The sequence below is a fragment of the Ixodes scapularis genome, unplaced genomic scaffold (genome assembly GCF_016920785.2).
Source record: "Ixodes scapularis isolate PalLabHiFi unplaced genomic scaffold, ASM1692078v2 PGA_scaffold4__175_contigs__length_147842914, whole genome shotgun sequence".
Taxonomy (NCBI): Eukaryota; Metazoa; Arthropoda; class Arachnida; order Ixodida; family Ixodidae; genus Ixodes; species Ixodes scapularis.
Window position 1 is genome coordinate 6467671 of NW_024609879.1, and position 25859 is coordinate 6493529.

The 25859-nt window shown below is 46.8% G+C and overlaps 1 protein-coding gene across 1 annotated transcript; it reads right to left on the reverse strand.

Moving 5' to 3' along the window:
* Positions 1 to 1406: 1406 nt before the first annotated feature.
* LOC121837660 lies at positions 1407 to 2835 on the reverse strand. Its single transcript, XM_042293368.1, has 4 exons — positions 2615 to 2835; positions 1829 to 2528; positions 1549 to 1751; positions 1407 to 1458 (listed from the first exon to the last, which is right to left on the reverse strand). The coding sequence occupies exons 1-4, from the start codon at positions 2833 to 2835 to the stop codon at positions 1407 to 1409; spliced, it is 1176 nt and encodes a 391-aa protein (XP_042149302.1).
* Positions 2836 to 25859: the final 23024 nt, after the last annotated feature.

Genomic DNA, 25859 nt, shown 5'->3' on the forward strand with positions numbered 1-25859 from the left:
AACAACACAAAGGTAATCTGCTAGGGCAGGGATTCTCTCTGTGATGCGCTTCCGCGGTGTCCGCTGAGCTGAGCGTGAGGAAGCGGAGTCAGGCAGTTAGGTTTAACCCTATTTCTAATGAAAAGGGGCTGTTCCATAAGGCACTGGCTCTGGGCGCTGCAAACAGCCAGTCAAGCAACGCCCACGACCTGGCTATGCCCACACATCAATCCTCCTCGTAAGGTGCCGACTGCGGCAGAAAAAGCGAAACGGAAGGCTAGACTTGTCGCAGCAGCGAGGGAACATCGGGCTCATCAAACCGAAGGGCAGAGATTATCGTAAGCAGTTCGTCGTCGCTGTCAGGAGAACAGTGAGGTGCGTGCTTGCGGTAATAGCCGGGTTTACATGAATGCCACTTCAGCGTATCAACTCCAATCGGCCTTCGAATGAAGCCAACGCGGCAAAGTTTACATGAATGCGCACCAAGTCCTACATGAAGGTTACGCCATGTCGTGTCAAAGCTCAAAATTAAAGCTGCGTTTCCGGCACTGCCTGCACCACGTGACCACATTTTCCGGTGCATCACACATGAAGGCCTTTCAACGCTTTCGGCAAGCGTAAAGATCGTGCCCGCTATCTTCGATGCTCTACAATAAGTTATGAGACGGAAGGAGCATCAAAACCCAAGCGTTGGGCTGTGGGTCGGGCCGCTGGGCCACTCTGGATCAGAGGCAACGTACGTGTGCACGGCCTGGCGAGCGAGATCATTTCCAACCACCCTGAGAACGCCACCGCGTTTCGCCTCGCCAAACCTTGCGAACCCCGACCGGACCTCGAGGCTGAAAGGCTCCGGCGCAGCCAGGAACAGCGCCGAGGTAGAAGCTGCTTGTTCTGTGCTACCATGCAGTGCTCGGAGCTCGGCGTCGTTCGTGCTTGTGCCGAAGCTTCTTGAAACAGCCTCGGACGCGCAAGTCGCATCTCAGAACGCTTGGATGGGGGCCGCCCTTACCAAGCAGCTCAGCTATATTCTGCTCACTTATGATGGAAATAAAAGCTTGCGTTCCTTCTCGAGAGAGAAAACTGGGGGCCACCACACAGAACCACTATCTTCCGCCAACAAGGGTGGCTACCGCCATGTTCTCAGCTGTTCACTCGCTCCCGCAGCGAGCGCTTTCCCATAATCCTCCCCGTACCAAAATGTGATGCGACCTCTGTTTACATGGGTTGAAGGAACGCGTATTTGCAGTCTCAATCCACCCCTGTCTAGCGCGTGGAAGGCGATGCGCTTTCTTAGTGCATTATACCGTTTACATAATTGCACTGAATGCAACAACTGCAATCGATGCGACTAACTTGCATTCATGTAAACGTGGCTACTGAGGGTCCGTGTGCGGTGTTACAGCTATCGCTGTGACTCTACTGTAGATTCACACAGGCTGTTTCATGTTGTACTGCAAATATTCTTGTGCATGCATCTTTCTATCAAAAAGAAGGGTCTAGTTGGAGAGTGTGTGTTCTGAAAAGAGAAAAAAAAATTATCTTGCCCAGAAATAGTGCGTAAGCACCCACTTGGCGGCTCTGATTCGAGAAAGATCTCGTACTTCGGTGAGGTTGCGCAGTTCCACATCCGTCCACGATTCTCGGGTTACGACGGTCCCCAATGAAGATGCCGTAAGCCTGTTGGTTCGGGCAGCCTTCCGTGCTGTGCTTTTCGCTTGCTGGCGGCTGTCCATTTCAAGTTGGCGTGCTTGTTCCGGGGTTAAAACCAAGTCCTACGTAGACAAAGACAAGGTAATGCATAACAGGAGGATAAATATAGAATGCAAATGTGAAGCAAGTGGAACAATACCTGAAGAAGCAATGTTTTTGTAGCACCCAGGATCTCTGTTTCCAGCTGGTAGGTATTTGCCGAGGTGAAAAGCACCGGCCAGGTAGGGAGCACAGTTTTAGAGGCATCTGTGCCACACTGCACAATGTTCGGGTTGACGTATGTCGTAAATTCATGTTGAGACACCGGGTGCTGGTAAGATATTCCAGAGCCCTCGGGGACTACGCCAAACATGGAATCAGTGCCCAGCACTTCCAGAGAACGCAGGTGCTTCGCAAAAGGCGAATCCTCGATGTGGCCGAGGTCGACGCCCAAAGTGTGGAGGTCCTGCTGCATGTCTGTTATGCTCTTCTTGCTTTTTCTCGCGTCGTAGAGCTTCGAAGAGAGTGCTTCGGAAGGCCCTCCTTCCCGCACGCTCCTCCAATCCAGGTCGCCGACGCTCCCAGGATTGATTTGCGATCCCCGAGGACGACGCCATTGCTGCGGAAGCTCGGTGCACGTCACCTCCTGGGGTGCTTCCCTGTAACCTTCTTTTTTGAGAAGGGCAATCATTTGGAGCAGTGCTAAAGAATGATTGCACAGTCCTTCTTTGGCAGCACAATGGCAGGAGCTGGTAGAGACCCAGCCGTCTGCTGCGATCGTTGTAGATGCGCGGTAGGGCTTCGATGACTTCCTTTGGCTCGCGTAGCACTGCCCGCGCGCCACGACGGAGCTCACATTCCTGTATATAAGAAAAAGACGTTTTGAAAATGCTTATCGTACACTTTATAACGCGCAGTAGTCGATAATGCAGAATCGACAATTTACCCGTTGTTAACTATCGCAGTTTCAAGCGACGACGGCTCAACGAAGCTTTCCGTGATAATTTTGTAACTACGTCGCCGGTTACGCTCGGTCGTCTTCCGGGCGGCGTAATACTTATTCACCTGGTCGACAGCGAAGTTATCCGGAATTGTTGTCAAAGTTTTGCTCCACAGGAGACCAGAAGCGATAGCGCCGGGCGAACTAGACGCTGCAGCGGCCGCCATACCAATGGCTTCTCCCCCCGCACCCCCTCAATATCAGTGTTGTCTGCCGTGTCTTAAGAAAAGCCAAGTTCAGCGGATCATGGCTGCATTAATGTCGTGATGTAGGCGAGTTGGTTCATGGTAACGGAAATAAACAGCGCGCAAAAAATACACAGGACGAAAGGAAGGTGTAACGACACAAGCGCTGAAGAAATAAACAGCGCGCAAAAAATACACAGGACGAAAGGAAGGTGTAACGACATCAGCGCTTGTGTCGTTACACCTTCCTTTCGTCCTGTGTATTTTTTGCGCGCTGTTTATTTCCGTTATCATGGCTGCCTGCTGCAATTACGGAAAGGGTCTATTCGCTGAGCTGATTTCGTAGATTACAATGCGTGGCTTTTGGAGTGTTTTGCGGATAAGTACACGCGCAGACATTTCTTAGTGTGTACAACGCCAGGTGTACAGAGCCCAGATGCTGGAATCGGGTCAGTTCCGGGACTTCGAAGAACATTGTGCCGTAAAGATGTTTTAACCTATCGTAGCATATTACGTACAAGGGGTGTGCGAATAGTGATTCTTGAAACCCAATCGAATACGAATCGAATAATTGGGGCACCGAATCGAATACGAAGACGAAACGAATAATTTTCGAATAGTAAGTGGACTGGTACCAAAGAAGAGTACAAATTATAAAATCAGCTTATTATTTTTAGAATGTTTCTTAAAATCATTGTGACAATGCTACTAGATGATAATGACTAGAGTTCAACGATATAGAATTAAATAAAGACAAGAGCTACTAAATTGCTAGAATGCTAAGCATAATACCAAGGTTCACGCAGATGCTAAACATAAAATCACAGTTCACGCGGAACTAAATAAAAAACAAGAATCTTACGCCTTATCAGATTTCTTTTCACTAGCCATATGTGAGTGAGGCGAGACGGTACACTAGACATCTTATTTTCGCAGATCAGAAAATGAGAAGGCTTGTTACGTCCCAGGTTGAGGTACTTATATTTTCTCATGCAGAAAAAAACAACAAAAAAACAAGCTTTTCCACGTGTCTTTTAGCAGGAGACTCGTCGGTTTGTTACAGTGTTCGAGCACGTTGAGAAGACTCGCTTGCAACCTGGGTTGCGGGAATTGCCAGGTATTGTTGCGCCTCACGTGTGAGGGTCTTATACTTTGCCTACAGTTTGCAACCAGCAAAATGGGTTGTCGGTACGTGGCAAAAATAGAGACTGAAGGTAGTCGCAGACCTCTTGAAGTGACAACTTGGTGCATCATTCTTCTTCGACAATGCCAAGCTGATCAATATCATCCACACCAGGCACGTAGCCGGGATTTTGTTTCGGGGGGGGGGGGGGGCATGCCCCCCCCCCCCCTTCCCCCCTTTCCCCGTGGCTACGTGCCTGATCCACACTAAAAGCTGCTCACTGGTTTGAGATTGCTGTTCGGCGCAACTTTATTCGGACGTGAGCTGTGTTGAGCTAGGTACATCCTGAAGCATTGTACTTAGTAGGAACTCCACAATCTCTTTTTGTTCCTTGTTGTGGCAGATGTCCTTAAATTGAGGATTAAGAAAATGAAAGCCGTGTACGACTCCCTACAACACCGGATTAAAGCGCTCTTGAGGAGGAGGATGGAAGGGTACTGAAGGGAGGATATACTTCTCCTCCCTCCTCGTCACCGCGTCATCCTGCCTGGTACTCCGTCACGCGGGCCACGTGACCCTCGTGAGGTAGGTTGACCCCCGTGAGGTCACGTGACCTGAGGGGGGATCACGTGACTTCACGGCTACGCCGACGGCGACGGCGAGACTGCTCAAGCCGGAAACGGGCGCAAATAGAGCTGCGCTCTAAAAAGGTAGCAATGGCATGAGTTGCCTATGTGCTTACGTCCAGGAACCTTGTTCTCACTGATCTGAGAGGATTCTGGGAAGACGCCTTGTCTTAAATTCCACTTGCGCCCTCAGAAAGCAATATCTTCACACAGTGAACAAGTGGAACAACTATGAAAAGTGTTAGGAAAGACTCGACACAAGAAGCTGTTGTGGCTTCTTGAGTTGGTTGCAGCACTGACACCAAGGCCGTCACAAGACGCCATTTGTCCGTGGTCAAGTTTTCAACGGTATCGATTTCTGCCAGGTCTAACGCAACAGCGGTCTTCAGCTTTAGCAGGCGTGCCAGCATGGCGTGCTCGCTATTCTATCTTGTGGATACGTCTTGCACCAGCTCAAGAACTTCAATGCCCATTCTCTTTTGTATATCTTGCCGTCATGCCGGCGCACTGCTGCTCCGTTTACAGTGCCCCACCATGGCTCGCGCTTTGGTGCACGCGTTTGCGAACCTCTTGGTTTTTTTCTTGGCATCTTGAACGCAAAGCTGCAAGGTATGTGCAAAACATGCACTGTGCACCCATGGCGTTCGGGCAATCTAATAAACCAAGTTCCGAGCGTTATCAGGGGCCACAAAGTAAGAAAGCGTCAGAGGTATGCCCCGCTCCTCAAAGACGTCCTCGATAAAAGAACGCAGATTCTCCGCAGTGTGGCGTTCACACATGCAGTGGCACGCAAGCGCAAAACCGTAAGGCACAAAGTCCTCACTCAGCACATGGGACGTCACTGGCATATAAGTGCCGCAAGCTCGTGATGTCCAGCCGTCAGTGGTGATGGCTATACACCCTACGCCCTTCATTAGGACGCTGTGCAGCAAAGTGTGGAGAGCATACCTAGCAGCATCGTACATATCCGGCACGACAGCCCTCGAGAACGTCGTTCCAGAAGGAACGTTGTACTCAGGCACTACAGATTTCATCAGCTCCAGAAAAGCTGGTTCCTCTACGACCGTGTAGCTGTGCAATCCAGTTGCGATGAACCAGCCAATTTTCTTTGCTAGTGCCCTGGCGCGAACGCTCTAACTACACAATCGGGGCTTAAAAGCCGGCATTATACTTGCGTCCTTGGACTTCAGAGCATAGCGTTGCTCCGCCGGAGCAGCTGCGCTTTTATATTCCTTGCTGGCGCCTGGACGACTCTTCAGGCGATTCAACAAGGGCGTCGTCGTGTTTTTTTTGTTTTTTTTTGTCTGTTTTCAGGACGGCGCCACACACAAGACACTTGGATGAAGCTGCGCAGGAGCGCTCGAAGAACTTCCACACTCGGCTGCGCTTTCTCTTCGAAGAACTTCCCGCTGCAACCACTTGTTTTTCTCTCATACTGAGCGGCGTTGCAACCAGTTCTGAAACGTCTCCACGACACGTTTCCGAAGGCTTGCACGATAAGCCTCATGCGACAAGCTTCTTACTTGGGTAGTAATTAATTTAATGTAATTCAATTACTGTCATTTAATCACTTTTTGGTAATTTGTAATTGTAATTAATTACTTTAGGCTAAAAGAAATTGTAATTGTAATTTAATAACTTTTTAGCGTCAATATTTGCAAAATTTCAGGCACAATTACCATTACTTTTGCAAGACTTCGCGGCGCCGACGGAACCTCTCTGAAAACCTGAGCGCTCGCACAGGTGGCCTAGCGCCCGGTGACACACTCGTGACTCACACACATAGACACACACACACGAACAACAAAAATAGAGTCGCGTTTGTTGTTTTGTTGCTTACCCTGCGGGGTGAAAGACAATCCTCTTTGGAGCCCACCTCAACGCGACATGTTGCGCCGTCTGCGGTGCGAACAGAAAGCCATGGCGGAAACATGCCAAAATATTGAAAGACAATAAATTGAGCTTCATCTTTCAGCCGAGCTTGCGAATGTTAATTGATTATAAAGTTATTTTTCTGCCAGTTGTTTACGTTTTTTTTTCTCTCAATACTGTTGCAAATTTGTATCTGTACTATTTTGAAGTTTATTTTCTGATGGTTTTACTGCGAATATTATTTGCATAAGCATTTTGGAGACTGACCTCGCATCTGTGAACACTGTCACCGATGATTCGGGAGCCCCTATTCGGTTCTGACATATTTCTGAGCCATTATGACTTCCCCTCAATGTGAGTAATTTACAATAACATGCAGTTTGTTTGAGACTACGGTCATATTATCGCCATGCATCAACACTCATTGAAACAAAGGGACATAGTACTGTGCAAACAAAAAAAGCACAACTAAGGCCATACTTGGACCCAGACCCCTACGTGGTGACAAAAGTTTGAGGATCGAATATCACGGCGACACGACGAGAAAGAGACATAACTTGAAACGCAAGTTTCTTTGAGAAGATAAATGCTGACCTAAAGTAGCACGAGAAAGAGGACGATGAAAATGACGATCTCCATCCTCCAGCGGAAGACACTCCAGAGCAAGCGGGACAAAACATCGGAACGGCTGGACAAGACGACCGTTAGGAAACAGCCAGTCGATACCCTGCCAGAGCTTCAAGAGGGCTCATGCCCCCACGCTACCCGAACTGAAAGTGAACTATTGGAAGTTTTGAACCATCAATAACACTTCAATTTTACCTTGTTTCTTTTTTTACACCACGCCTAAGTTGTTTGCTTCAGTAATTATGGTAAAGGGGAATGTTTTGTTTCGATTTCAGTTTCGATATCATGGCAAGCTGCTCGGTAAGCCGAAGAAAGGCAAGCGAATCCAAAAGGGATCCATTTGGCCACATCAATAAAGTCGGTTATCAGTTTACGTAACCGGCCTCTTCCTTCTGGTCTAAATCACCAGACACAACAGCACCCATCCCTCCATTTCAAAAGGAAAAATACCGAGGCTGCGTGTGTCCAGCCGTTCTAACTACTCAAAGACTGTCGGCGCCCAGGCCATTGCATTTTCAAGGAGTGAGATGCGACCCCGTAGCTAAGGATTTGGCGTAACTTACAACCTCCTTTCCCCATCAATGTTCCACGGAGGCCTGGCAGCCCACTCGAGCGCCAACTTTAGTGCCCGACACCTTTGCGCCGGGTCCTGCCGTGCAGGCCTGTCCGTTAATTCGCGCCGAACCCGCGACCACGCCCCCCTTTCAACGCCTCTTCCCGTTAAAGGCACCGTTTACTCACGCCGCAGCGGCGGAACGTCGTCAAAAATAAAAGGAAAAGCGCGGCTGCTGGGGAACAAAAGCCCGTTACAGCGAGCGGGGCCGTGTTTGCGGCCGTGCGCGTATCGAGGGCTGTGTGTAAACACCGGTTCCACGCTGCTTTTCCCGATGCCGGCGCGGGTGTACTCCGCTTCACCTTAACGGTGGACCGGAGCGGAAGCTAAGCGCACTCGCGTATCATTGGATTCTTTTTTATGGCTCGTAGCATCCGCCCCAGTCCATCGTAAAGTGAAACGGAGAAGTGTTCTCCGAGCTTCGCGCGCGCGCACGTGCCACGCGAAAGGCGCGAGGTGGGGGCCCCTAATGTAACCGACGTAAAGTACGAGGTGCAAAGTAGCGGCGCGTTTGAAGTCTCGCCGACAGATGGCGACAGGGGTGTTAAAGGGAGTGCGGGCATCCCGCCCCCTGGCGAGTCGTTAGGAAACTAACGTACGGCTGCTGCCACTGCTGCGAGCCCGTGACACAGTGCACCTCAACAAAGAGTCCCTTTTAAGGTTGAAAACACGAACAGAAAGTTGCATGTTTCTGTCTGTCTTACGGTAGACGGAAAGTAACTGGGGAATAAATTAGCCCGTGTTACTTATAACACTGTATGTCGCCGTTTTGATCGAGATATTCTTGTGTGGGCAGAACGAGTGCTGCACTGACGCAAGAATACGTTATATCAATACTTGGACTTTTGCCTTTTTTAGACTCGAACTTTATAAAATCGGATCGTATAAATTAGTTATTACTTCAAATTCCAGAATTAGCACTTATTTGTTTGCATTACAAGAAAACATACGGGAGATTGTTATTTGTGCAGTTCAATCATAAACTCAAACGCCATAAAAAAAAAAAAAAAAAAAGGTATAGTGTCCCACAATATAAAAGACCCATCCGCCGAGGAAGTTTGTGCAGCGGTGCGGAGCCCCACTGTGGTCACATACACTTTATTTTTCGATAAAAAAATGGATGAAAGGTTAATTTATTTTATCACTGCAAGCATTGTGGCCCTTGTCAAAGGAAATTCAATCGAGACACTTTATAATTGTCCGTCGAATTGGTCTTGGTATTTTGAGGGACTCTACATAACTTTAGAAGCTAGACATCTTTTCCAGACGACTTTTCGCATCAATAAAGAGTTTGGGTTTGGCGCACGGGCCATCGAGAAAATAAATAAATATTTGCATGCTTTGAAAGTGTTACCTTACAAACCGGCGGTGGTTGCATGCACGCGTAAGTATATATATAAAGTGAGTAGCATTCTCAGAGTAAATTCCAAGCTAAGGATGCCGTCGTTTCAGCTAATTCTGGTAGTGGCACTCACCAAACACTATACCGTAGTTCTTTATTCGTGTCTTGTCTACTCACAAATGTCCACAGCGGCTGCTTTCTGCTAGAAAGAGTACCCTCAGATATAAGCTCACTATTCGTACTCACCCTATGTATATCATATTTGGAAACTCACAGATTTCTTGGTCTTGTTCTAGGCAAACACTTAATGGAAACACAACATATTAAGAAAATAATAAAGAAAGCGTTTTTAGCGTTATGCCCAGCTCCTGCGATTTATAAGCGGCCATATCTAGGGTGCCTCTAAGCTTGTCTCACCCAATTATATAACGCTCTTTTTGTCGGCTTCCTTCGGTGCAGTCCGCCTGCATTTCCCAGGATGTGCCTCACAAATATAAGAGCTACAGTGCTTGATGGCAATCAGGCCCAAGCCCTATACGTGTCTGTCTATGGCTAGTTAAGAAAGTAACTATTCCTGTCGGTGACTTTGTTCTGCTAGAAACCCTTCGAACACATCTTCGTCATTTTACAGAGCATAAAGATCACCACCTTGCAGATATCTCAGATAGCAGAAGCGCATCTGAATTCAGACAACTGGTTAATCTTGCCAGTTTGGAAATTCCTTGAGACTTGAAACCAGCAGAGTTCCCTTGAGGACCCCCGTGAACCTAGTTAATAATTGGCATAGCGACAGATATTTCGTAGCTACTGCGCCCCCCGGGCCGAAGAAACTAAAAAGAGTAAGCTAACTCCGTTGGCCGTAATGAGGCCCCGTCATCTTGAAGCAATTCATGTGCGACAAAGTTCGCACATGCATGTTTCTACCCACGGTTCCTGTATTGATGGAAGCTCCGGTCACAGCCTCGTAAAACCATCAATTAACAAGACAAATTATCGTAAACTCAGTCATACAAAAGAATTGTAGCGACATTATTAGAGTAGCATTAAAAAAAAACACTTCGCTTTATTTTTGCGAGAAAATCGCGACATCGGTTCATTCCTATCGATTTTACGGCTGTTCATTATAACCTAAAATCTGCTGCAATCAAGAACGTCAGAGCAGAGGGTATTGCTCAGATAAAAAAACTTTTCCCGGAGGCTATTGCAAATGGAGACGCTCTAATACACCCCAAGCCATTGTGGTCTCTAAGGCGATGGCATTGCTGATTTAGCAGCCAAGGATGCTCACCGACTAAAATTCGGTTCCCACGAACCGGTTCCCACCTGTTCCCACGAACCGACACCAGGGCCGCAACCAACCGTATCTTGAGGCCCTGATAAATATCCTATATAGAAGATTTCGCTTCATTATTAAAGACACCTGGACAGCCTTGACCGTTTCCTCGCCTTTCGTCCACCTCGCTGTCCTAGATGCCAGACGAAAACTACTCTCCATCGAAAACAACTCGACGTAGCCTCAACAGGATACTATCTGAACCTTATCGGCCTGCTGGAATCTCCTTTCTGTGAGAGCTGCGCCGTCATAGAGAGGCTACGCACTGTGTCAGTGTAGCCTATGCGCAAGTAAACAAAATAAACTGGCAAGTTCCCTGTCTTCCTTACGGGAAACAACTACGCTTACTCACCAGCTCCGTGGAGCTCAACATCAGAAAGGAGCAAATGAACCACCTCATTGATTCGTGGTATAAAATAATAAAACAAATGAACCGAATGCTTTAGGGCTTACTGTTGGAATTGCCAAACAAAAACATTGGAATATTTGTTCTTTATTATTTTATATTTCATTACATTTTCATTGACTCGTCCCCTTCCCCAAGTACAAAGTAGTCACCCTGTCAGTCCACACGGGATAATCACCTCGCCCTTCCAATACATGTATATATCTATGTCTCTCTCTCTCTCTCCGCACGGGTTATCGACTGTATCAAAACACGCTATATATGTTATTTTTTTTTTTTTTTTTTTAGAATTACTTTTGTCAGAAACCTTTTGATGGAAAGACGCTTTCACGAGAAATGGACCTTTTCCAAATACCGACGGCACCAGGCGGTGGCTGCACGAACTAAAAATCGAGGGAGTGACCTACCTGCGCTACCAATCGATAATGGGAGCTACGCTACCAGTTGCTTCGCTCTCTGAGCAGCGTCGCGTGCCCAACGCGACTTTAAAGAGGGAAATCCGTAGCGTCCACCCAAACGTCGTGTTTTTCTTTCCGTCCACTTTCTTTTTTTGTGTAACACAATTATATATATGCTGCAATTACGTGTTCTACTCGTCGATTTACAGCCTCATTCCGAATTTCCTCGATTTTTTCGTGCCGATTTCCACCGCTTGGCATCGGGCGCTCGCGCGTGCGCAGAACGCTTCTCGGAAAAGGTCCATTGTTTAGCAGCCCTCGAAGAAACGATAAATGATCGGAGTTCGCTTTTGTTTATGTGAAAACGTTAGATGCAACGCCTAATATCACGTGATGGCTTTAATTATACGTTTTTTGGAGCTCTCCTAGGGGTTGTGCACCTTGGAGTACAAACGACACTCAGTCACGGAAGCTCGGCTGCCCATCTGGGACGCAGATTTCCGGACGCGACATCTGATGCTCGCTGACGTCTGGACTAGACGGAAACAGAAACGACGGCCTTCTCGTCACTGTTAAGGAGTCTATCATTATCTGAACACTGCAAAGCGGGTTGTGAACTCACGTCCTAATCATGTTGCCGGTTCTCTTTTTTATTTATTTGCTTATTTCTTGTATTTTATAAATTGACATGGTTAATTGTAGAGATTTTATCTTTCTTTTATTTTTATTTCTAGATTTTTAGTGGTCGTTTTGAGGAGGGCAGACATTGAGGTCAGCCAAGCGAAAATAAACGCCGTCGTGCGCTCCCGCGCACGACAAGGCATTTACCAATGGGCGGCGCGGCTTGTTGCTAATCGCGTCAAACATGCAATGCAGTCGGGCAAAACTACTCTGTCCTTAGAATTTCTCGTCCAACTTCTCGGTCCATTCTTTAAGCTATGCTGTCGACAGGCTGTTAAGCGCTAAGTCTGTTCAATTACTCATTATAATGTCGCTTGTATAAAACAGTGGTTCAGGTTCTGCATCTTTCACTAGTAGAAATAGAGCCCCTGGGGCGGTTTGCTGGGGAAATTTGGTGGACAGGAGAGATTTCGATGTCATAGGACCGGTTCTGCGGGGGGTAAAGTACCTAGCGCCGCTGGCGACTGTTTTACAAATGGCGTCGGCAAGAATAGCAGCCTCTCCTCGAAACTAGCCATAAGCTATGACTCCATTTAGTTGCGATTTGTGAGCGGACGCAGCTAGTATCTCCGCCAATCGCTGTGCTGGCCGCTCTCTTTTAAAGCTGTAGCTTTATAAGACCAACCAACCTCAGGAGCCACGTAGCAGCGAAACCTGTAGGTCGGTCACTCTGTAACCCTCAAAGTCTAAACGATCTTGAATAAAGCGGCTATCGGCGCCAGAGATCGAACCCCGGTCAGAGGCGTGGAAGCCGAGCTTGCTGCTAACTGAACTACGGGCCCAGCACTTACCACTGTAACGGCTGCAAAACTCTGCTCCCGGTCACTCCATCCGCCAAAGGCTCGCTTTGTCTTTGGAGATCAACAGCTCTTTCCCGGTACCCGAATCACATTTCGCCCAGGAGCAGACGTGTGCACAGACGTGTGAACGGCTAATGAACGGCCGGTGAAATGCGCCGCCACAAAGGTCCAGCATGCGCGTCACCGCGGGTTTAAAGTCAAGCTTCAGTGAACAAAGTGACCCGCGATGGAGGAGAAGGGATGAATGGGGTGAAACAGCAAAGAAGATTTCGTACCTGTCCGCCTTTGATTTTCCTCGAAGATCTTGAAAGTGTAGTATTCTCTACGCCCTGAGCTGCCTGCCTGATCGACCGTTCCTAACTCGTGAAACATGAGTACTCGCGTTTCCAAGGTACCCTCGCTCAGGCCCGGCGCCAGGTTCAGAGCCCACGACACGCACGCATGGCTCGGGCCGTGTTCATCTCCCCTCCACCCGCTTAGCGGAGCGTTGCGGTCGTAGTGGACTTTCCCGCCTCTCTCCCAAGCGCGTTGAGACCTCTCAACCAGACTTGTACGTAATCCGTTACAAGTAATGAAATTACTTGTAATCCCTTACATTTATCGGTAATTTAGTAACGGAAAAATTACATATTTTCTAGACTAATTTTAAAGTAATTCCCTTACAATTTTTACGTAACGGATTCCTTGTAATCCGTTACTTTTTTTTCAGGACCAGCTTCGCCCCCCCCCCCCCCCCCCCTTTTCTAAAGAAAAGGTTGTTTTCATTTTGGTAAAGTTGAAGGGCAGTGACACTGTCACGCGAATTGACCAGCGCAAAGGGAGGCTTGGCATTCCAGTTCCCCAAAGTCTTTTTTTGGAACACCAAGCCCCTGCATCTATTCTTTTACACCCTAACAACGATGTCAAAGATCCAAATAAACATTTCTACAAAAAAAAAGAGGGAGAGGGGGGGGGGCAAGTTATATCCGATTTTTTTAGTGCCTGTTTTCTGTCTTTGCGATCGAAGACGGGGAGAGGAGGACACCTAGTGATTGTGTGCCTTTTCGAGAAGCTCGAGGCGGTAAGTGCACAGACAAGAATTAACAATGTCCTTCTCGGTTATAGTGACTACGACCATTTTCATAATGTCACAAGACGAGACAACGCTCCGTCTACCCTAAAATTCACTAAAAGAGATGGGATAATATGTGAAGGTGTTATTGCCACAACCATCCTCGTTCGTTGCTGCACACTTATCTTCTCTTAACATGGTGTATTTTTTTTTCTGCTTCTTTCACTTTATTTGACCCTGTTTCAAAAGCTACTTACTTCTTTGTAGTCTAACTTCTAGGGTTGTGAAAAAATTGTAAGGGTGCAGGCGAGCTGGTGGAAGTTAACCATAGTTTTGCTTAACCCGAGACTGGGGTATTTCGGAAAAGGGACGAGAAGAAAAGAGGCCCAAGGAGGCGACGTCTCAAACACAGCTAAGGATTTTATTCCATCGTATGCACTTTTATACACACCACGTCCACACACCACCAACCAAGTCGACCAATGACAACATAACACCCGGAATACACTAAGCCAAACATAGGCCCAAAACTAGGGTTGGCCCACTTTATTTGTGAACTCCAGCCAGGTTATCTGCATCTCAGTCACCCTTTTTCGAGTCAACTTTTCACGAGCACTTCGAAAATGGTAATAATTTTCCTTTTTCCTTAACTGTTTCTACCCCGCACGACGCATCTTATCGCAAGCAGATATTTTTATAAATAAAACATAATGATGGCTGACGTAGACTTGACATTCTGGGCTGGAGGAGCGAGTGAAACTCGCGAGTAGGGCCATAGTGTGTCTTACTTAGTACTCTACCTTTCACTGCCCGTGGCATCAGCGGATGTCTATCTGGAGAACACCGGAGTAAACTGCAGTCGGCTCGCGCTCTGTGCGATTCTGAAAGGCACAAATAAAGGTACATACAGCAAACGTGCGTTTACATTTATTTGTTTTAACCAACGTTCTAATTAATTGTTACGAGTGTCCTTTTTTTTCTCGATTACTTATATTTATATATTAGAAGCTCTTATTCACCAACATCTCAACCGAGGCTCGACGTGTTCATAGCCAAAGAAAGAAGAATATCGAGCCAAACCTTATTTGTTATTTAATTATCCCCTTACTTTTACCAACCCTACTAAAACTCTCGAATATCAGGCAACGGCTGCAAAGATGAAGACTTGCTCTATCTTCGAGCTAGATAGTACTTCCATCGCTTCACTGAAGAAGCTCACTGCAGAGCATTAAATGTTCGTGAGGCACAATATGGCACTCCCATCCAGTGCCTCAGTTCAATGGATGTTCAGCGTAGCAGTCGACATCTTCAGTAAGAAATGACGGAAAATGTATGACGAGACTTTCGAGAGCCAGCTGTTGCCCAAAATACTGAAGTTCAATGAATGGAGCAGGTGGCAACAATAAGAACTTAAATAATCCTCTTTCCTTTGTTTCTTAATTGAGGACGAAAATGTTGAAAGTAACGCCACGAAAGTAACGGATTACTTTTTGGGGTAACGGCCACTTACTTTTATGAGAGGGTAATTGTAATTGTAAAAAATTACAATTTAGCCTTGAGTAATTGTAAATGTAATTCCTTACTATTTTTCAGTAACGTGTACAAGTCTGCTCTCAACCTCCCAGGATTTCACGTCGGGGTCGGTGCATCGGCGAAGCTGGACGTCGTGGCGAAGGCGACCGGAACTCTCGGCGGGACGCAGGCTCGGGCGACTGAGGTCGTCGCAGGTACTATCGGGGAAAAATGAAATGCGAACAGAGGAGCGCGTGGCTCGCTGTACAGGCTGCGCCGCCTGGAAGTGAACCTAGGGGTGAGGCTTTGTGTGCTACTCCCATGTGTATAGGCCTTTTCCTCAAGGGCGCCGCCATCTTTAATTGTCGTCACTTCCAGTATGGGCGTAAACATTGTTTTGCCGTCGCCACGCCAACCGAAGACACTTACGAAATAAGCGTAACCGTCACATGTTATCGTGTTGCCTCCCACTTATTTTTTTACTAGTTACAGCTTGAAACGTTTTATTATTTTTTCGTCGCCCATGCCAGATACGCCTATTAGGTGGCTGGGGACGAGAGTACACGAGAAAGGTCTATACGCCCTTTACTCGGCGCTTCCCAAGCTTCGTCATTGCGGCTAATTTAGCATGCAATTAAAAAAGTGAAAGCCGTTTACAACTCCCTGTAACACCGAATTAGAGCGCAGCTCTTGAGGAGGAGGAGGGAAGGGTACTGGGGGTGAAGTGACTTGGGGGGGGGGGGTCACGTGACCTTGGGGGGTCACGTGACGATGCCGATGATGTCATCAGTGACGTCACTGATGACGTCATCCGTGATGATGACGATGCGGATGCCGGTGACGTCATGAGTGACGTCACTGATGACGTCATCAGTGATGATGACGATGACGATGCGGATGCCGGTGAGGTCATCAGTGTCGTCACTGATGACGTCATCAGTGACGATGACGATGCGGACTCCGATGACGTCGTCAGCGATGATGATGACGATGCGGATGTCGATGACGTCATCAGTGGCGTCACTGATGACGTAATCCGCGATGATGACGATGACGATGCGGATGCCGGTGACGTCATCAGTGACGTAACTGATGAGGTCATCAGTGATGATGACGATGACGATGCGGATGCCGGTGAGGTCATCAGTGACGTCACTGATGACGTCATCAGTGATGATGACGATGACGATGTGGATGCCAGGTGACGTCATCAGTGACGATGACGTCATTGGGGAGGTCACGTGACCTCGGCGAGGGGGTCACGTGACCCTGGGGTGGTCACGTGACCTCGGGGGGGGGGGGTCACGTGACCTTGGGGGTCACGTGACCCTGGGGGAGGGGTCACGTGACCTCTGGGGGTCACGTGACCTTGGGGTGACCTTGGGGGCCACGTGACCTTGGGATGACCTTGGGATGACCTTGGTTACGCCGACGGCGACGCCAACGGCGACGCCGACGCCGCTCAAGCCGGGAACGGGCCCCTAAGAGCTGCGCTCTAAAAGAAACTCGATTTTCTTATCTTAGAGCACAGCTCTTAGGGACCCGTTTCCGGCTTGAGCGGCGTCGCCGTCGCCGGTGGCGTAACCGCGCGGTGCATTATGGGAAATGTCCCATAATGCACCGCGAGCCTTTCGGGGGTTACGCCACCTGGTGGGGGGGTCAAGTGACCCCCCCCCCCCCCCCCCCCCCGAGGTCACCCTGACCGCCCCTGCTCTGGAATATGCGAGGTGACTTAATGTGCCGAAGTCGATTGGTCAACTTTTGAGGTGGGAAGATTCTGGAGAAAACTTGGGACCATAGGAAAGCACTTCCGATGTACTAGGGGAAAGTTGTTGGTCACAAAGAAAGACTGGAGTGTCGAACACTGCTTTGCTGGCCTTGCGGCAAGATGCATTCATTGATGTAACGATGGTGTTCCTTGCACATTCCAGCAGTCTGGTAGCTGATGTTTGAAGAAAGATGAACGAAGGATGGGACCCATACACAGAACCAAAGAAAGGATCCATGAGGTCAGGAAGCAGATTCTCCATGGGCCTAATTACTTGGGAGATATCCTTTTGAGATGTTTGCATGATGCGGTAGATGGAAGACCAGTTGTAAAGGGAAAACCCTAGCACCGATTCAACCCCGGGGTGGGCTGTTTTCTTGCGGATGTAGAGCCCAAGTGAGCGGAGTCTCAGACAAAGCAAATACCTCTTTATAATGAAGCAGGCAGCTTAAAGAAAGGTGCACGAATTGAAATGCGACATGATAAGATGGGATTTGGACAGCACAATGAATAAATGAACTGAATTAATAATTAGGTACACGTAGCAGAGTGCGTTGGATAGAACACAGTTCACACAGAAAGAATAAAATCACTGAAAATGGACGAGGGACAGACATTCACAGTTCTTCCAACGAGCAGCGACATCTATATGATGCCTATCACCCTGCGAAAAACCACTTTGGTCACAGAGAAAATTAAGGGAAGACGAAAATACTATAACAAGATACTAGGAAAAGATAAAAAGAAATATGACAGTTTAACTTCCTGAGAAAAGAAAGAGAAGAATTGATTATTTCCAAGATTTCAAATGAAACATGGGCAACATCCGAAACAAAAGTTCTGCAGCTCTGCGAAACTGTGCTAGGAATCAAAATTGACCATTCACATGTGGAACGCGCTGACCGACTGGGTAGACACAATGCAGAGAGGTCCATGCCAATCATAGTATATCTTTCCTCGTTCAAAACAAAACAAACTATACTATCGCAAACGCCCAAGCTAAAAAACAACGGAGTATCTATCGGCGAGGACTTTTCTGTAAACATGCGTCATGAAAGAAGCAAGCTTCTGGGATTTGCCAGGACACAAAATAGTCCATTTAAACTACGCTACAACAGACTAATTATTGGAAACAAAGTATTTTACTATGAAAACAATGAACAGAGAGTAGAAGAGAAAACAATCTATCAACCAGTACAAATTCCACGGGCTGCCCTAAAAAAAAACAAAAAAACTCTGAATGAACTCGATGTACTTCTCGTGAATTGTCGTAGTGTAAAAAATAAAATTGATGACTTAGCAAAGCTTGTTAATCTGACAAGGCCCAGTATTGTAATCGGTAGAGTCCTGGCTTGATGACTCAATTAAAAGTGCAGAAGTTTTTCCACCTGACTTTACTGCTTATCGACGAGACAGAAATGGGCATGGTGGAGGAGTATTCCTGCTGACTCATAACAGTCTGCAAATCACCGCCATTGACTCTTCGCAATTTTCATTTGAGTCTGTTTGGTGTAAGGTGTCGCTTCGAAATGGCCACTACAGTCGGTTCATTCTATAGACCGCCTGCGTCTGGTGACGATTCAATTCTTTCTTTAACAAATGCTCTTTCAACAATTTCTTACGACTACCTTGTACTGGGAGGCGACTTTAACTTTCCTGGTGTTAACTGGGTTGATGGCTTACCGATCAGTACAAACTTATCCACACCTTACAAGACCTTTATTGAATTTGCCTTAAGCTTTTCTTTATACCAACACGTTGCATTTCCTACACGCTTAGACCACAGGAGGGACAGCACGCTAGACCTAGTCTTTAGCAGTGAACGTTCTGTTATCTCTTCCATTTCCGTTGTTCCCGGTATCAGCGATCACGAGGCGGTAGTTGGGAAAATAAAATGGGCGAAAGAGAAAACCGTAAAAAAAAAAACACAGAGGAAAGTTTATTTTTACCATGAAGGGAACTATTCGGCTTTAACTGACAAACTTTTTGATTATTTCCAAGATTTCAAAGAATTCAGCTACCACTTTGATGTGGAAATGCTATGGGATATGTTCAAAAATAAATTAAAAGCTTTAATTGAAATTCACATTCCTTCAAAAGTTATAACCACAAGAAAACGCAAAGACAAGCCTTGGATAAATAAAGAACTACGAACAATCATTAGGAAAAAAAAGGCGTGTGTATTCTAGATAGAGAAAAAATGGAAAACCGAGCCTCCTGGTCCACCTAAAGGAACTAATAGCGTTTTTCTAAAAGCAAAGCGACACACTACAAGAATGAGTTTCTAGCATCTCTTGACGATAAGTTCAAACGAAATCCGAAGGAATTTTGGAGGTACGTGAAAAGCTCGAACAAACATGAGCCAGGAATTCCAAATATCAACGACTCGGGACGGATGACAGATAATGAGGCTGAAAAAGCAAGCCTTTTCAATTTCTATTTTGAATCTGTATTCTCGCCTCCTATAGTGAATAACCCTTCTCTCATTTTTGAGTCTTTAGAGGACAGCACGCTGGACATTGAACTTTGTCAAGATGGAATTCTTAATTTACTAAACAATATTGACTCTCACAAGGCCACTGGGCTTGACGGTATACCAGGCGGCATATTAAAAGAGTGTTCCGGCATTTTGTCTAGTTTTTTATTTGTATTATTTGATAACTAATTATCAAGTGGTAAATTACCAAGTGAATGGAAAACAGCTCACGTTGTTCCTGCCCACAAAAGCGGTAAAAAATAGGGTAGAAAACTATAGACCAATATCTCTTCTTTGTGTGTGCTCGAAAGTTTTAGGACATATAATCTACAGCCACCTGATAAAACATCTCGACAGAAACAACTTTTTTATTCCTTATCAACATGGCTTCCGAAGTGGTTTATCATGTGATAAGCAGCTCATCGACTTTTATCACGACATTTCTACTTTTTTTGATAAAGGCGTGCAAGTCGACTGCGTTTTCTTCGAATTTCAAAAAGCCTTTGACAAGATCCCCCATAAATTGATCCTATACAAATTAAAATCTTTGAATATCCCTGAAAACACTATTAACTGGCTTACTGATTATCTTACAAATAGAAGACAGGCTGTTTTATGTAACGGGGAAACGTTGTCGTATTTAGAAGTAACATGAGGGGTCCCCCAGGGATCAGTGCTAGGTCCGCTTTTATTCCTAATATATATAAATGACATTTCTACAGACATTACGTCAAACATTCGTCTTTATGCGGACGACTGCGTCTTATACCGCAAAATAAAGACATATTCAGACGGTCTAAAGCTACAGGAAGATATTGATCGCCTTACAAGATGGTGCGAAATATGGAAAATGAATTTAAATATTCACAAATTCAATCATATAACATTTATCAGAAAACGGCATGTTTCTTTTAGCTATTCAATTGATGGCACCCCACTACAAAAGATGGACAAAGTAAAGTATTTAGGTTTCAGTTTTCGGGAAACTTATCGTGAAGCGCGCATGTGGACTACACGACAGTCAAAGCTAACCCTGTGCTAAATTTCTTCAGGAGGAATTTTCGCGATTGTCCTTTCAATTTAAAGAAACACCCTTTTTCTTTCTAATGTGAGGCCTATTTTAGAATACGCTTCCGTGCTCTGGGAGCCTAAAGAACGCTATCTAAAATTTAAAAAAAAATGAACAAATCCAGAGCAAAGCTGCTAGGTTCGTTACAAAAAAAAATTACAATTTCAAACAAAGTGTTCCAGCCCTAAAACGTCACTTAGACTGGGAACCTCTGAACTCTAGAAGACGCCGCCTCTGTTTAAAATTTTTACATGGGATTTATCATGATCAAACTGGACTGGATAAAACTTAATTCATTGAACTGCCACACTTTGTGTCACGCAGATTAGATCATTCCAAAAACAATTAGAGAATTTTCAGCCTGGACAAATATATTCAAAATCTAATTTTTTCCAATACCGTTAAACAATGGAACGAATCGCCAGAGAAAACTATTTCAATTTCATAGTCTGATAATTTTTTGATAAACTGTCACGTGATAGCTGGGAATAAGGAAAGTGAATTTTCTCTTTGTGAATGTGTATTCAGAATGCTTGGTCCGTAACACTGTGCTTTGTGTCTTCTTACCTTTACTTGTACGGAGAATTATATTGGTGGATAAAGCTTAATACCATAGTAAATTCATTTGTTAAAGTGTTATAATTTTGCAACACAATTGTTTTTTGCGAACTTGTTTTTTTTGTTTTTATGTATTTCGCGTATTTGACGACTGTAATTCTTGTGCACATGTATCCTCACACCTCCCCCCCCCCCCCCCTGCAATAATGCCTCTTGGCGATGCGGGGTAACATGTCATAAATAAAGAAGAAAATTGGAGAAGACTTTTTACATGACAACTCTGGCGCTTGGAATTCCAGCTTTATTTTTATTTAATTCAGTCACCTTTATTTTTATCTTTTTCTGGTATCTTTTCTCTAATTTATAATGATTCAAACATCTCTTATGGTAAACGTTCCGCAACTTCAACGTGAAAAAAAAAATTGAACCTTAATTTTTCTTTTTTCTTTTTAGGTTAGCATTATTCATCGCATCGCTGCGTTATTTCATAAAAAAAAAAAGTTGCTTCATTTTGTCTCCGCCTAAAATACAGCGCTTCAAAACGCCCACATTTGGCTCCTTTGAAATGTTAATCCAATAATGGGGGGCTATTACCTCGTAATTATTTAAAGCATTACTAGCCAATTTTTGCTTGTATATTCTTCTCGAGAGGATCTATCATCTAGATATAAATTGTTGCTATAGCTCAGGGGTGGCCAGTCTGGCCTGGCCTAAGAGCCGCAAACAAAACCACGGGACTTCTAAGAGCCGCCGGGGGGGGGGGGGGGGGGGGGTTGGGGGGGGGGGGCAAACTTAACTTTTGTTCAGAGTCTGCCCAAACTGCAAGCTGCAGTGTGCTTTATTTTGAAATCCTTTCTTATTTTTTTTTTCTGGGGAAACGCGGAAAGGGTCGAAAGAGGGGGGGGGGGGGGTTCCCTTACGAGGGATCCGCGAGCCGCACTTGGACCAGCAAAGAGCCGCATGCGGCTCGCGAGCCGCGGTTTGGCCACCCCTGCTATAGCTTATAAATGAAACTATTTACAGCGCTTCAAGCATGTTCGAGGTCAAACGTTCCGCTGATTCAACGTGCCACTAATAAAAACCTCACATCACTTGAGACATCACTAGCACCAGCCGACTGGAAAATTAGCAAAGTTATTCCTCTGCACAAATCTCGTCATTAGCATGTTCCCATCAATTAGAGACCCATCTCACTAGCCAGCGTTTCTTGTAAAATATTTGAGCACATAATCTACACGCAACTCATTAACTTCCTAGAATCCAATGCATTTTTTCCGCAGCTTAGCAAGGCTTTAGAAAATATTTATCTTGTAAACCGCAACTTTTGTCTATCACCAGCAACTTTCATTCGGCATTTGATCAGGGATCTCAGGTGGACTGCATATTTCTAGACTTTGGCAAAGCATATGACGGTATCGCACCGACTTTTATTGCTTTTAAGTAAACTTAACATCGACTCTAACGTGTTTAACTGGCATGTATCATTTCTAACGAATCGGTCACAAATTGTAACGTGTAATGGTACTAACTCCTCCCCTGCACCCGTCTCTTCCGATCTACCTCAGGGGTCCGTTCTGGGACCTCTACTATTTTTAATATATATCAATGACTTCCATGCAGTGGTTTCTACTTCAATCAAACTTTTTGCTGACAATTGTGCTATTTATCAAGTGATATATAATGACTCAGACACACAAAAACTACAATATTGCCGCGAGCGCAGCTGACGAAATAGGCAGCGTGCCCGTGGCCTAACTCCACTTCCGGACGCGATAGCGAACGGACGTGTCATGCATCGCTCCTCGCCAGCGGCGGCGGCCGTTATCGGCCGCGGTGATAACGTTGCCCCCGTTTTGAAGGAGCATCGTCTGCAGCTGCCGACATTGCCCACCGGTGAAGCGGCGAAACTCAGCGTGGTCCTTCACGCTGACCTCGAAGGGAGACCGTACCGCCTCGAAGACTTCCGGGACCCGTTGAAACAGGTGGGCGTCTTGTCAGACGTGGCGGGTCTGGGAGCCTACCAGATGAGCCACGTCTGGCTGCTCAAGTTGCGGACGCCGGAGGCCAAGGCGAAGCTGCTGCAAGCCGGGAGTCTTCAGGTGAAGGGGAAGACCTGTCTGCCGTTCGACCCCAACCGGAGGGAGCTTCGCGTCAAGCTCCACTGGGTTTCCTTTGACGCGCCTGTGGACTCGATACGGCGAGCCTTCGAGCCTTTCGGGGAGGTGGAGGAGGTTTCCCGAGAGAAGTGGAATGTCGACGGCTTCGTTGACGTCGACTCCACTACCGTCGTTATACGCCTGGCCCTCAAGGAGGGCGTTGCCCTCGAGAGCCTCCCGCACCAGCTCCGTGTCAGCGGAGGCAACGTTTTGGTCGTAGTTCCCGGGCGGGCGCCAATATGTCTCCGTTGCCGTCGCACGGGGCATATTCGCCGCGACTGCCGGGCTCCCCGGTGTACGGAGTGTCGCGCCTTTGGACACGAGGCCCGGGACTGCGTCAAGACGTACGCCCGTGCGGCCTCCAGCAAGGCCACTGAGGAGTCCACGGAGCTGCTGATGGATGAGGACGAGGCTGAGCAGGCTGCGACCCCCGGCTACGTCAACGGCGAGCGTAGCGGCCACTCCCGAGGGTGTCGCGGAGCCGTCCGAAGTCGATGCCGCGCCGGTTGCTGGAACGGCTGGCCGGGCCGAGTCTCCGGACGTTCCGTCCGTCGAGGCGTCGAGACCTGGGAACACGGCAGCCGGCACGAGCGACGTCACCGCCCCTGACTTGTCAGGGGAATCGCCCATGGAAGACCAGGACTCTTCGGCAAGCGGTGCAGCCTCGAAGCGGACGCGGGACGACGGAAGCGGGGACCCTAACGTGACGAGCCAGGAAGAGCCACCCTCCAAGGCAGCGCCCCTCTGGAGAAGACGGCTCCAAGTCAAACAGAACATTCCTGTGAAGGACCAGAAAGGGGCGCAACCATCCCCCTAACCTGGCGTGGCCGGTGGCTTTCGGTCGTCGAAGTCCGCTCGTCGGACGGCCAACTTCTCAGAACTTAAGGTAGGCACCATACGGTCTCCCTTTCCCTGAATGGCAATACGTCTCGAGGCAGCCTTACGCGTGGCCACGATTAATGTTCGTGGCCTGTCTGCCAGGCGTAGGCAGTGCCAGTTGAGCCGTTTATTTTCTGAGAACGAGCTTGATATTATTGCCGTTCAAGAAACCAAAATTGAAAGTCAGGAACAGACTGACCGTATGGTGCGAATTTTTCAGAATTATTTTAACGTTTGCGTGTCGCATGCTGTTGGGTTTTCCGCCGGCTGTTGTTTGTTTATTCGGCGGTCAATCGGAGTGGTAGAAACAGCCGTGCATTCTTGTGGTTCCGGGCGATTTGTTTACTGCGATTTTTCTTTTTCTAACGCTGATTGGCGCGTTTCCTGTGTCTACGCGCCGAATCGCGAAGGTGAACGCAAAGTTTTTTTTGAAAGCCTGAGCACGTATCTCGATTGTGAGCGGGTAATTATTTTTCTTGGTGATTTTAACTGCGTTTGTAGGCCACAAGATCGAGCGAGTCATGCTCCTGTTCGAGACGCGAGTTCCTTTTCTTTGAATGACCTTGTTTCGGGGCATTGCTTAGAGGACGTGGCGGCCTGTATGAATCAGGGAGATGTACAGTTCACGCATTTTCAAGGCCGGAGTCATGCGAGACTGGATAGGGTCTATGTTTCTCTTGATCTTTTACCTCTTTGTAGCGATTACTCTGTTAAGCACATGTCTTTCAGTGATCATGCGTTAGTCATGTTTACTCTTGGCAATAAGACAAAATCACCTAAATGGGACTGGGCACTATGGAAGCTCAACAGTAGTATTCTTACGGATGAACCTTTTAGAGGAAGTGTGAGTAAACTTTTTAAAAATTTATATGGTAACGATAATGCACTGTGGGCTGTTCGTTGGGATCTTTTTAAAGAAGAAGTAAATATGACTGCAACCGAGAGAAGCAGCACCCTTAACTATCAGAAAAAGAAAGAAGAGGATGTATTACGGCGTCAGTTAAACGGTTTTGTAACACTAGAGAGCGCAAATCCCGGTGAATTTATGCGCGAAATAAAAGAATGTAAAAGTAAATTGGAACTGATCGATGTCGAGAAATACAGAGGAGCGATAGTAAGGGCTCGAAGCGACAAGCTGTGGATGGGTGAAGCTCCGACGAAGCGCGCACTATGCGACGAAAAAAGTTACGCGCAACGTAACGATATCAGGGAAATCTGTTACGGAACCACGGTGACGCGTGACAGGGCGGTTATTGAAAGGGCTTTTGTGGAGCATTATCGAAATCTGTTTGGGCGTATCGCGTCAGTAGACGACGGGTTCGATGCGGATTTTTTGTTTTTGATGCCCCAGCTAGAACAGCACGTGTGCGACAGCCTAGAGGTGCCTATCACCGTGCCGGAAATCGAAGCGGCCATCGATGAGCTGACGAGCGGAAAGACCCCAGGGCCGGATGGCCTTGGTGCCGATTTTTATAAGTCTTTTAAGCATGCGGTGGCGCCTGCGCTGTATGAGGTAGTGACCGAAGCCTATGAGAAGAAGATGTTACCCCTATCTTTTCTTAGGACGCACACTGTGCTTATCCCTAAGTACAATGATTCGGTGAAACTCTTGTCAGTGGTATCTTACAGGCCGATTACTTTAACAAACGTTGATTATAAAATTTACATGAAGATTTTAGCTAAAAGATTACAAGGGGTTATTAAAGTACTCGTAGG

Bases quoted from the DNA above. Each gene is read 5' to 3' on its own strand.
- LOC121837660 (XM_042293368.1), bottom strand. From the start codon at position 2,835: ATGGCGGCCGCTGCAGCGTCTAGTTCGCCCGGCGCTATCGCTTCTGGT. The intron at 1,752-1,828 runs GTATTGTTCCAC...TTGTCTACGTAG, and splicing joins CAAAAACATTGCTTCTTCAG to GACTTGGTTTTAACCCCGGA. The intron at 1,459-1,548 runs GTGGGTGCTTAC...TCTTTTTGATAG, and splicing joins TCTCGAATCAGAGCCGCCAA to AAAGATGCATGCACAAGAAT.